This window comes from Lipotes vexillifer, unplaced genomic scaffold (assembly GCF_000442215.2).
Source record: "Lipotes vexillifer unplaced genomic scaffold, Lipotes_vexillifer_v1.1 scaffold1432, whole genome shotgun sequence".
NCBI lineage: Eukaryota > Metazoa > Chordata > Mammalia > Artiodactyla > Lipotidae > Lipotes > Lipotes vexillifer.
The window spans coordinates 752784-765636 of NW_006795398.1; the positions used below are offsets into that span (position 1 = coordinate 752784).

Genomic DNA, 12853 nt, shown 5'->3' on the forward strand with positions numbered 1-12853 from the left:
ACAGTGCAGTTTATTTTTTATATATATATATATATATATATATATATATATATATATATGTATGTGTATGTACATATCAAGAAATTAATTGGTGAATGGGTCGATCAATTGGTTGCTTTCAGTTGGGCCTCCCAGGAGCATTCATTTTATCAGGTATGACAGTCCTTACAAAACAAAGACCAGAAAAACCTTTGCAAACACTCTATCTTCTGGCTGCTTTACTTTCCAGGGATTAAAGAATTGATCTTCGTAAGTAAGCCAGGGTCAGCACGATGAAACTGAAGAAGACTGTTGAGTCCTGTTTTCCTCCCAACCTCACAGTCAGATCTCGTTATGAGATGGACTGGCTTTATCCCTTCCCCTGCAACCTGACGTCTTCTATCACAGCGCCAATGCCATTCCCACACACATCTCACGCTCCTTTGCTTTCAAAGACAACTGGAATAAGGAGGGGAACTGAACACTGGACTGTTTTCACTCGTCCTCCCCCGCTATCTTTTGATGTTTGAGTAAACAGCATTATTGCCTTTGCTTCTTAACCTTCCAAAACATGATAAAAAGCAGGTCTAAGGCAGCCCCACATGTTACTTCAAACTCTACCTCTTCTCTGGGTATTGAAAATGACATATTTCACAGTATGGACTTGATCAGACGCTCCTTAAAAACCCACGATTCCAATAGCCTCTGGCAGCATGGAGATAGGATTTAAATTATATACTGCTACAGACTGACTCCTGGGCCATTGCCTTCTCTAAATCACACTGCAGTGTGGGTTTTCAAATGTCTTCTCAGGTTGAGAAAAAATGTTGGCACAGAGAAATGACACCTTTTCTGTATCATGAGGGAGGAAGGAAGTGAATTTGGGAGCTGCGAACATGATCAAATTAATCATACCACGTTAAAAAGTATTTGCCCTAAACGAGGCCATCGTTTTCCACTGCATAGCTGTCTGGGGAAGACCAGCTGAATGCAAGACACTCCAGCAGGCGATGGAGGGGACACACAGGTGAAGACATCATACGGCTTTCCTTCACAAGTTACAAATCTAAGACAAGGCATGGGTTAGTACATCAAAAACATAATACAAGACAAAACGAAAGAAAAGCGTAAGGGCTTCTGGCTGGGAGGGTACGTGAAGACCTCACAGAATGGCACTGAGCCATGCTTGGAAGGGTCACTGCATTTCCTTGGGCAGAGATGAGGGAAGGATGTTCCAAGGGGATGGATCAACTGGACAGGTCCACCACTGGGAAGCAAAGAGGAGGACTGTGGAAGAGCAAATAATCAAGCTTGGTTGGAATACAGATTATGTATTCAGTGAGAAGACAGGAAAAGGAAGTGGAGGCCATACTCTAATAGACCTTGGATGCTCAGCTTTAGAATTTAGAAGGCAGTAGAGAGCCAGAAAGGAATATTAAACCCAAGAGTGACAGGATTAGAACTGCATTTTAGAAAGAGTATTCTGGCAGAGAGTATGGTTGACTCAGAATGGGGAGAGAGCAGATATCATAGAAATAGCATCTTTTATACTTGTTATCTAATACCACAGTAAAGAAGGTAGCTAAGGAAAATTTTCTTTATATTCCAACTGCAAATAACCTCTTTTGGGGTACAGAGCCATACAGCTGATACATGAAAATCTATCACTACTATAGTAGCTATATATAATCTTGATACAGGATCTTTCTTCTTGGTTTTATACAAAGGCCAAAAAGGATGTGAGCTATTTTTATTAAACTCTATGCTGGTTCCATATCTTTTATCAATAAAATGAACTTTATGACTGATCTAGACACCAAAAGTCATCATTTGATGATATAAACTTGAAGAATCTATAATATGAGATTAAGGAAATGAAATTCCTTTCAATTCCATTTTCATGGGAGCCTAAGTTCAATTATACATTTGCGTCAATGTTGTCAATATTTGCGGTTATATCAAATATGGGAAAACTACCATCTCTACCACTACATAAACTCTATAAATCAAAAAGAACCTAGTTAATATGGATAACTTTGGAGTTCCCATTATGTACCAAATGTTTAAGTACTTTCCTAGCTGCATTTCCAGTCATCATATTATTTCACTGATTTATCAGATAAAACCCTTGTGGGAGGTATTATGAGCCTTAAATTTCAGGTAGAAATCTAAGGTATAAAGAGGTTAAATACTCTGTCTGGGATCAGGCAGCCATCAATTTTAAAACTAGGATTCAAACCCATGTCTGTTTGATTGGATTCTTGTTACAACTCCTCCAAGCTTCAGGGATGTGTGTTATGTGTGTAGGTTGCGGCCAAAGCCCATCAATTACTCTAAAATAGCTATCAAAGGAAGGCCTCTTTTTCCAACCTAATGATTTACTTGTTTAACTACAGTCATTAGGAACTCCTAGAACATCAAAAAGATGCTGAAGAAACTACCAGAAAGCCTTGAGACTTGAATGATAAACCTTGAAATACTCACATTGAAGGTGTAGCAAATATTATTTCCACTAAAGAAGATGGCTAAATAGTGAAGGAATGGGAAGCTGGGAGGAACAACAAAGCCAGGCTGAGTATCCTGAGTGTCCCTGAGACCCCAAAAGGATCTTCTATAGGAGACACTGGGAGGATTCTGGAGCTATATCCTCAAGCCACTACAGCTGCCTCTCATTTGCAAATAGCCCCTCAGTCATCACGTATTCTGCAGTCAGGAGTATGACTGAAAGCAGTACCAGTTCATTCTACAGAGTGTCCTGTGACAGGCATGGAGCCCCTGCAAGTAAAACGTGGGTGAGTCTTGTTGGCAAGGTCCCTCCTGGCTGCAGAGCTAGACTCAGGGCCATCACAGCGATCATGCTCTTATCCATCAGCTGCAAGAAAACCTCTGGATTGATGGGAAGCATCAGGGGTTACGGGTTGACAACCTGGGTTCACGTCCTGGCTGTGCCTGTTTCCTCTTTGCTAAGTCATCAGCTCTTGACTTCCCAGTGGGGCAAGGGTTACAAGATCAAACGAGATCATTTCTCTAAAAGTGCTTTGAAAAGTGCAGCGGTTCAACAAAACATATCAATTTATTTTGGGGGGATCATCTTCATCCCCATCAAAGCAGGCTGTGGTGTCTAAAAAATGATCTTTATATTTTAAGATGCATCTCTCACTGAATAAATTATTCTACCATGAATACTCCTTTTTGTTATGGGATACAAATAGAAGGAACTTCTAGAAAACTGGTAAAAACTGAAGTTCTAGTTGACGTTCCTTAGAAATTCACTCTAACCCACTGAGTAGTTATTTTACCTTTTAAAAAGGATTTATTTTGCTTTTTGTAAAATGTAGGAAATATACAGCAACAAACAGCATGTAGTCACGTAAACATATACCTATTTTTGGACCCTACTGCAAACTGATGTAAGTCAATTTGGCTGCCTGGTTTTTAGGATCTTTTATTAAGTCATGGTAGCCTCCAACAAGTTAAGATAGGCGGTAACTATCTGCTTTTCAGCCACGTTGTACACTACAATGAAAGCAAATTCTAGGCCAAATTCTGCCACATATACGAACAATGGATGGGCAGGAAGTTGCAAAAATTCTCAAATAACTTACTCTTTTAACATCCCTGTTTGTTCTTTGAGGAACTCCAAAGCACTGCATGAGAGACAATCTACCACGTCTGGTCCTTGTCTTGCTGTGTACACAGCTGAACTACATTTCCCGACCTCCTTACAGTTAGGTTGAGGCCCTGTGACCGCGTTCTGGCCCGACACATAAACATCTCCCACACAAGCCTTCTTTCTTCTTACCTTCCATGACACCTTGGAGGCCCATTTTAAAGATGGTGGGAACTTCCCTGGTGGCTCAGTGGTTAAGAATCAGCCTGCCAATTCAGGGAACATGGGTTTGATCCCCGGTCTGGGAAGATCTAAGCCCGTTCAACTAAGCCTGTGCACCACAACCACTGAGCCTGCGTGCCCTAGAGCCTGCGTGCCGCAACTACTGAGTCCACATGCTGCAGCTACTGAAGCCCGCGTGCCTAGAGACCGTGCTCCACGACAAGAGAAGCCACTGCAATGAGAAGCCCGCGCACTGCAATGAAGAGTAGCCCTCGCTCGCTGCAACTAGAGGAAGCCTGCGTGCAGCAATAAAGACCCAATGAAGCCAAAAATAAAATAATAAAATAAATTTTTAATTAAAATAAAAAAATAAAGATGGTGGCATTACAAGATGAAGGTATTAAAGGCAGAGTGACTCAGGTTTTTCAAGTCACCCTTTGGAGAAGGGCAGCCCAGGAGAGCTGCCCAACAAGAAACAATCACTTTGGACTTGGAGTAAATGAAAAATAAATCTTATGTCAAGCCACTGAGACTTAGAGCTGTTTGTTACAGCTGCAAGCACCTTGCTGAGGCAGATGCAGCAGTGTTCTAATGGCAGGATCAACAAATCATCCAGAGCGATCAGGCAATCTACTGTTAAGTGAGGAATATACAGGATTGAATGGAGCTCTGGCCCGATGCCAAAGCAGCTTGACTGTTGAGCTTACTGAATTGTTACTCTCTGTCCTTGCAAAAACAGAGGGGCATGTATAATCTTTCTAGCCAATCACATATTTCACCAATGAAAACATTATTTCTAACATAATTTGTCTGTGCTAATTAACAAACCCTCTAGCCTGGATTTTTGATAGCATCACTTGAAATATCTTCCCAGCCACCTTTGAGAGTAGACATCATAGTAAAGTTCTTCAAGTGGTAACTAACCAGCCCTGGAGTGTAGACTCCTGGCCAGCACAGAGGTGAATTCAAAATATTTAACCGGGCTTCCCTGGTGGCGCAGTGGTTGAGAGTCCGCCTGCCGATGCAGGGGCCACGGGTTCGTGCCCAGGTCCGGGAAGACCCCACATGTCGTGGAGCGGCTGGGCCCGTGAGCCATGGCCGCTGGGCCTGTGCTCCGCAATGGGAGAAGCCACAGCAGTGAGAGGCCCGCGTACAGCAAAAAAAAAAAAAAAAAAAATACTTAACCACTGGTATGACACAGCCACCAAGACATTAAAAAAAGATGTAAACTCTTATGCCAGAGCGGTACCTTCTATCCTGGATTACTTCAAATGTTAATTAAGCACCCTTAGGGTGCTCAGAGATTAAAGTAATTCACACCATAACTGTTTATACTGAAGTATTTAAAAAATAAATTACAAGCAAACAAGCGTCTAATTCACAGCCATCATCCAGTTTATTTACGTCTCTGCTCACTCTAAGAATTACCAGCAAAGGATCATGGGACCTATTCCTAAGTGTAAGATTAGATGAATAAAATTAGCCATCTGTCCAAGGAAGGCTTTAAACTCAGGTTGTATTTAAGTATTATGTTTCCAACTGCCCAGATGTTACAGAAAAGTGCCTGCTGATACAACCCCTTCTGCACAATGTAAACCATTAACTGGCTAATATCAACTTGTTGCATCAAGAGAAATAAATAGCATTAACACTGCATTAAATCTGATTCGGGATTTTGGGTGCCCTGTCAGCAAACAGAAGTGTTAAGATTTAAATTGCTCAGGATTTGCAGAGTCAGAGAAAGAATCTTCAAGTGTCTTTACGGGGATGGGGAAGAAGAGACTGGAAAAGAGATCAAAGCTTCAGAAAGTGTGTCCTTGGTGGGTCTGGTTGGTTAAGGTAATAATAATTAGTGTGAGTATTATTAGTTAGTAACATCCCATCTTTGTGTAACACTTCAGTTCTTTCAAAGCACTAGTCTGCTTTATTTCCTTCGATTCTTAAAATAAGCTGGTGGGGCTATCTCGGGTAAGTGGGGTGTTTTCTTACAGCTCTGGAAGTGCACGACTCATTAATAAGAAAAGGAAGAGCCAATGGAGCCCAGTCTCTATCTTTCTATGTCACTGGTAGTGGCTCAAAAATTACTCCAAACTGATGATCAATGAGCAGACCCTGACCCTTTCTTAGCTCTCTAGCTTCATGGAGATTTTCACAGACTCCCAGTCACACGTCAGTCTGGATGATTCTGTTTCAGGAACAAAACCTCCACATGACAATTACCCGACAAAAACTGTCCATCACCCTTGGGGATACTGTTTCTCAAAAGAATCTACTCCAGCAAGACCACAAACCTCACAGCCATATTTCCAAACCCCAGATCAAGGCATGTGGTTGACCAAAGAGTCTTTCTGATTTGTCAGTTTATCTAAAAAATTGTACAACTCAGTAAAATTAGAATTATGTTATCAATCATACATTAACATGTACAAGAAAAGATAAAAGTACATGAACTCGGGCTTCCCTGGTGGCGCAGTGGTTGAGAGCCCGCCTGCCGATGCAGGGGACACAGGTTCGTGCCCCGGTCCGGGAAGATCCCACATGCCGCGGAGCAGCTGGGCCCGTGAGCCATGGCCGCTGAGCCTGCGCGTCCGGAGCCTGTGCTCCGCAGTAGGAGAGGCCACAACAGTGAGGGGCCCGCGTACGGCAAAATAAAAATAAATAAATAAATAAATAAATAAATAAATAAATAAATAAAAAAAAAAAAAAAAAAAAGTACATGAACTCATAAGTGTCTATGTTAATTATTCTGATGCCTGGAAATACACACATTCTTCTCCCACCCACACCCCCTTCCAGATTAAACAATCCCAACTTCATAAACATTGCCTTCAAGCTTCAGGCTTCTAATCCTTTTTTAATGCCTTGGTATATGTATTACCTCATTTAATCCTTAAATGGTAGGTTCTATCTTATTTTTACAGACAAGGAAACCCAGGTTTACAGAGCTAATATAACTAGCCCTATGTCACCAAGTAACTAATAATAATAATTTTTTTAAAAAGTGTCAGAACTTGAACCCAAATTTGTCGAATAGCAGAGTCTGTGCTTTCACCCAAGCCTTCCGGCTCCGCCAGGAGAAGCCTGCCTGAAAGAAGGAGCCGCGTGGGAGCGGTGGTGGAATGGGCCTGGGGGAAATGAGGGGCAGGGGCTGGTCATATACAGCCTGGCTTCTTGTTGATGCTACTGAAGAGTGTCCCGCCGTGTGCAGCCATCTCTCAATGATGGGGTTACTGGGAAAGAGGGTGAGTAGAAGGACGACCTGCCCAGAAGAGATGTCTTTCAGGGGCCTTCAGAGGACCTCAAGTCCCGAATCCAACCTTCGGAAACCCGGCAGAGAATCTAAACACTGGGGTTGTTTTGGCTGTAATACAGATGCTTGCTGTGGAAGTGGAGGCTGTCGGGGTACCGGAGAGTACCTGGGGTGGAGGCAGGGAGGCTATGGGAGGAGCCCAAGTTCTCCGTCGCGTCCCTAAGTGTGGACTGTGAACCGCATGCACCAAGTGACCTGCGGTTCTTGTTTTAAAAAGCAGATGTCTGGGATGCACGCCAAGAATTCTTATCCACAAAGAAGTTCAGCAGTGAGTCGCCTGGGTCAGAAGTTGAGATCCGCTCTGCGCCAGCTCTGGAAACTGCGCCCTCTGCTGGCAGCAATTTGATTTGATCTTCACCTGCGTCTCTCTCTGCCCCCAGGCCCAGACCCCCATCCCATGAGATCGGGATTCTTCAAGGAGGCAAATGTCTTCCAGCTCATTTCAGGAGGCTGAAGCATACTTTGGGGTCCTTCTTCAGAACGACGGTTCACAACCAATGCAATCAAAGATGGGTTTGGAGGGTTTCTCCTACAAACTGCCATTTAGTCTCTGCAGCATCTCCTCACCCTTTCCCTTTTTTATCCCTGAAATAGCAGGTGCACTTCTAATACCTGCAACTTGCTGTGACCAAAACAAGTGGCAAGGGTCTTGACCAGCTCAAAAGATTCTCTGTTGCAATCAAGATATCACGTCACTCATTTAGTCCGTTGGGAGAAATACAGTCCTGCTTGCCTAGTGGGTCAGGTAGGAGAAGACAGGAGCTCCCGAGGATAACACCGCAGGAGTTGAGATCCCACCTCCACCTCAGACACCTGAGTCCCTGTTTTCCAGAAATCTAGCTCGGGTTCACTGGACCACTTTTGAGCTACAGTAACCCATGAACAGATGGACAGCTACTCCCAAAAGAATTCTAAGTTTATTAAAGCCCTGGGCTCAGGGAAGCAACAAAAAGCAAAAACAAAAACAAAACCAAAAAGCGAAACACCACTCAATTCCTTTCTGGACAAGTCACTCTCCCATGAGAAAGATTCTGAGAAAAAAGTACTGCCTCATGTTACACACATTTACTCCTGACCGAGACCTCTCTGTGTCCCTTTACCTCAGAGAGGATCAAAGGAAAGAGAGAGAAAGAGAGGCAGGGGCTTCTTTATAGGGATGAGGTATGATGTGGAAACAAATGGGACGGTACGAGGGCTGATGGAAGGAAGGATCAGAGGGAAATATTTCTGCCATGGTGCCAGAACTGCATTGGACACTAGTAGTTAGGTGCTGGGGAGAAATATATATAACCCCTCCTAGGGCGTTTGTCGCGCCAGTTTTCATCAAGAAGCAAGACAATCTGGATGAGCCTCGCGGAGGAGTAGGGTTGGTTGGAAAGGGAGGGGTGACATCCGGAAGAGCTGAGCCCCGCCCAGATTACATGCTTTGGGAAAGGGACTTGGGTGAGAGCTTTGAGCGAGGACAAAACCAATCTCTTGTGAATTTCAGGTTATACTGGGTGGGTGGGGGAAGTAGAAGAGGATGAGCCCTGACCTTTGCTTGACCCTTTAGCCATTCAGCCTCACACTAGTAGCAGCAGAAACCACCTAGAGGCATGTATTCCCCACAGCAACCGACAAGGCACATTGCCCTTGCGCTAACTCTGCTCTGCCCCTCCAGGCTTTTGTTTTTTTTCTTTCTGAGTTTCCCTGGATCTTTGTTTTAGTCCCCTTTTTCAGATAGAGAAACACTGCGGGAAAAGTGGAAAGGAAAAGATCACAGACCTGCATCTCCTCCCCAAAATGACTGCGGATCTCCAGTCCTGCAGCGGAAAACCTTGAATTCTGAACCCTGACCTGACCTTGTCCCACTGACCCTGGGACCTCAGGCAGCCGGAAAGGCAGAGGAAAGGCAGGGCCCTCACGCAGCCCTCCAGCCCCTCTCTCCCCGTGCCAGAGAGTTAAGCTAACACCGTTAAGTTAGCAATCTGCCTGTGGGAACACACGTGGCTTGACACATGTTGGTCCCAGCAGATGTGTCTGGATTTCCTTTTCCCTCCCCCCTGCCCTACATCAGAGGCACAACAGTCCTCCCTGCATGTCCTGGTGAGACTCTGGGTAAGGGAAGAACTGGAAACCACTCAAGGGGGTCTGGGTGCTAGTCCAGTTGAGCTTCTGATATTAACTTGGGCAAGTCCCTTGGTCATGCTCAGCGCAGCTGTACAATAGGGTGTTTCACTTCCTGCCAGGTCTGTGATTCGAATTTGGGAGCCCCCCCCCATTCATCCAGGGGGAAGATGCCCTCCCGGAGGGGTTGCACACCTCTCCTAACCGGGCTGCTAAGGACTCCTTTCTGTTCCTGGGTATCAGAGCCTGCATTCCCATGCAGGCTCTTACTAGTTGGGTGACCCTGGGTGAGATATTTAATTTCTCTAAGCCACAATTTCCTCTTCAGTTAAACAGGGGTAATAATAGCACCCATCTCACAGACCTATTGGGTTGATTAAATAAATCAGTATGTGTCAAGTTCTTAGGACAGTGTAGAAAGCAATTAATTAATGCTCATTATTATTTAATTTGACTTAACTTGCGAACTGTTCTTTCTTGTGAGTCTCAGCAAATGCAGAGGTTTCTTTATTAACACTCAGTGACAGAGGAGTAGCTATATTGGGGTGGAGGGAAAAGTTGTCTATGTTGGACCCAAATGAGACTCATAATTGAAGCTGCTGCTTGGTTTTTTCTCACCAGAAGTAGATGGGGATGGGAAATTTTCAGGTGGATTTTGAATCCAATACTTCTCCAACAAAGCCAAACTTGTCAAAGGGAGATTTAGGGAGGGTGAGGAGAAAGACAGGGTCATCCAAATAAAACGGGACTGTTGCAGTACACCTTAGGGGTAGCCATGCTACCTTCAAAGCACTGCACACAAATCAATTTCTATTGAGGAAACAAGGTACAAAGAAACTCCTGTATGGATACTAGCATGATCTGCTGGTGTCTGGGGAAGATTATAAATCAGCTGGCTGCTGTTCACATCAGAGCCAAGTGGGGCACATTCAGTCTTTAATCTGGACCAATTCTCCGGATCAAAAACTAATCTTTCCAAGGGTTGTAAACGAGCCCAGGAGGGTATTTGCCCCCAAAGTTTATGAAATAGCTGTCATTTTAATCTGAGCAGCCTTCCAACCTGAAAGCCAGTGTCTGGATGAAATGATAAAGTAATGAAAAACTCTCCTAGGCTGAACCCGGTCCAAACACTCCTTTTACCTCAAATTTGATATATTTAACGTGCTAAAATATTTAAAATGTAGAGTTTCCACTATCAAAACCCTATCTATGCTTCAAATAATATTCATGGCATATTCATGGCATGAATAACAGAATGAAACCCTGGATGAACCAGGTAGGAAATATCTGTAGGAGAGGAACTACAGAAAATAAGAAAGGAAATATGGTGAACCGTATGAGCAGGTTTTACACAGCAGGCTTTTGTGAAATACTTTTTTAAAAAAATTCTGCTTAAACGAATTGAAATCTAGCCTTAAAAGAATATACTACATACACTGCTCATGCTTAAGAACTACAGGTATAACTATGCATTGTTCAAAAATTGTGACTGGATGGTTTTATGTAAATAAACCCACAGAATGCAGATGATCATGTGTGGGTATCTTAAGGAGGAAAGTTAGAAAGAAGCCCTTCATTGAAATCCTTGAAGATGTGTGTCTGCGTGCATGTAGGAAAGAAACAATTTAATATAATATCACCTGGGACTGCTGCTATTTTCTCCAAAGTGAATGATCAGTGGGATTAGAATAGCTCATAGTTTAAGTGTGCTTCAGATTATAACAACAATTATAAATTTCAAGGCAGGTAGCAAGGCGCAGGTGATAATAGATACAGCTTGAAGAGTGAAGGCATCTTCCAGAGCAGAAAGGCAACAAGTCATATTTCCAAGTGGAGAGATCCTGGAGCAGCAAAAATATTTAAGCAGCCATGTGGGAACCTGCCAAGATTATTTTCTTTGACCTCTGATCAATTTCCCCTGTTTGTCTCTTTCTAAGGGCAACATTATTTGTGAAGACAAACTGTGCTTTCTGCAAAGTTTTGCTGACTGCATTCAAGTAAAGTTATATTGTTTTCCATTGTTCATACGCGATGTAATTACTACCATAAGACAACCCCGCTTGCAAAGTAAACTAAGAAAAAACAGATTTTTCAGAATTCTAAATATAGTCTCAGCAAAGAGGAATAAAAATCATTATCCGAGAAACAATGTTTAGAACTTTCTTGCTTAGAATGTTCTACTTTGAATAATCTCACCACACAGGCCAAACCAAAGTAGGCAAAAACACAGTAAGACTTTCTACCTGTGTAACTAGAGAAAATGCAAGTTAGTGTGTTTCGAGTTCTCAGCAGCTCACTGTAATAGCCCACAACGCTGTACATCTTTGTTTAAATCGCACAGCAAAGACAGGAGCTCAAATCACGGTAAAAATTAACTCGTTGGGTGCTCCTTTCTGAGAAAACGGCCCCAGAGTGGAAGAGGATCCTAAACAGTAGAGACCACATCCCTACATAGTGCGTGGGAAGGACCGGAGATGGGCATAGGGTACACCAGGCGAATCTTCAGACACTTAACAGGAAATCGCTGGGCTCTGAACAATACGAATTCAATAAGCTGTTTAGAGACACAGGAGGAGCTGTTTGACTTTTCTTGCACAGTTGCAATCCTTGTAATTGAGACAGCATGATCGCTGCCCCAACTCTCAGCTCTCTGTGGTCAAATACAGAGCCCTTCACCTCTACTGTGACTGGAAAATAGATCGTTCTTTTAACAAACAAATATCCCTGGAACCGCCTGGCCTGGGAGGGGGAGGGAGAGGCTGGCGTCTTTTCTCGGCTCTGGGCAGAGAAGAACCCAGTTAAGTGCCGCTGGTCAGGGGTGAGAGAGGCGGTGCGTTGCCCGCTTTGGGTCCTCGCTAGAGACGGGGACCTGGGCGCTCCGGACGTGATGCTCCCGGGAGCACCGAGAGCATTACCTGGTTTTCTGTGAGCTGCTCTGAGCGGCACAGCGCCGGGTCCGAGGCTGGAAGCCAGGAGCAAGAGCCGGAGCAAGACGCCTCGGGTTAAATCCATTTCACCGCGGGCGCCTGAGAAGTTTCGCCAAGTCCTGGGCGCACAGGGAAAGGGCGTCTCCTGAGATACGTCGGGGGACGCGGCCCCGCGGATCCCCTGACCGAGGTGAGGAGGCGAAGGGCTGAGGGAGCTGGACCAGGAACCACGGAGGAGTCCACGGAGGCAGGACAGCAGCCGGGAGGTCCGCGTGCGGGAGTGAAGCGGGCTTCGAGCAGCAGGGCTTTTCGGGCGGGGCGGGGGGGAGGGCGGGGATGGGGGCGGCGAGGGAAGCCGACGGGGAGGGACTGGCTGGCCGCGGGAGAGAGGGAGGGAGGCTCGACCGGCCCGGGGCTGGAATTACAATCGAGTGGAAGTGAGAGGGGCAGGCCCTGAGACAATTCACTCTTCGTCCCCCTCTAGGGCAAAGAGCCCGCGCATCACCCCTCTAGCGACCCCCAGCTCAGCCCTTCCCGGCTGGTGACCTAGATTGGGGCGCTAGGAGGGGCCGACTTCAACCGCTAGAGACGCAGGGCAGGATTTAGGTGACTGCGAGTCCAGGACCCTCTGCCTTGGTCCTGAGCCTGAAATCTTGCGGCGCCTCCCCCTCCCCTGGTATACTGTCCTCCGGCCGCGCC

At 45.0% G+C, this 12853-nt stretch overlaps 1 protein-coding gene across 5 annotated transcripts in view; it reads right to left on the reverse strand.

The window, feature by feature from the left end:
- Positions 1-12430, reverse strand: part of EGFLAM (EGF like, fibronectin type III and laminin G domains) — a 172621-nt gene extending 160191 nt beyond the window's left edge. For 3 of the 5 annotated variants that reach the window (XM_007467617.1, XM_007467615.1, XM_007467618.1), the window contains exon 1: positions 12143-12239. In XM_007467617.1, the coding sequence (XP_007467679.1) occupies positions 12143-12239 (97 nt within the window). Of the gene's footprint in view, positions 1-12142 lie in introns of all 5 variants that reach the window. The other 2 variants (XM_007467614.1, XM_007467616.1) reach the window with 2 other exon arrangements.
- Positions 12431-12853: the final 423 nt, after the last annotated feature.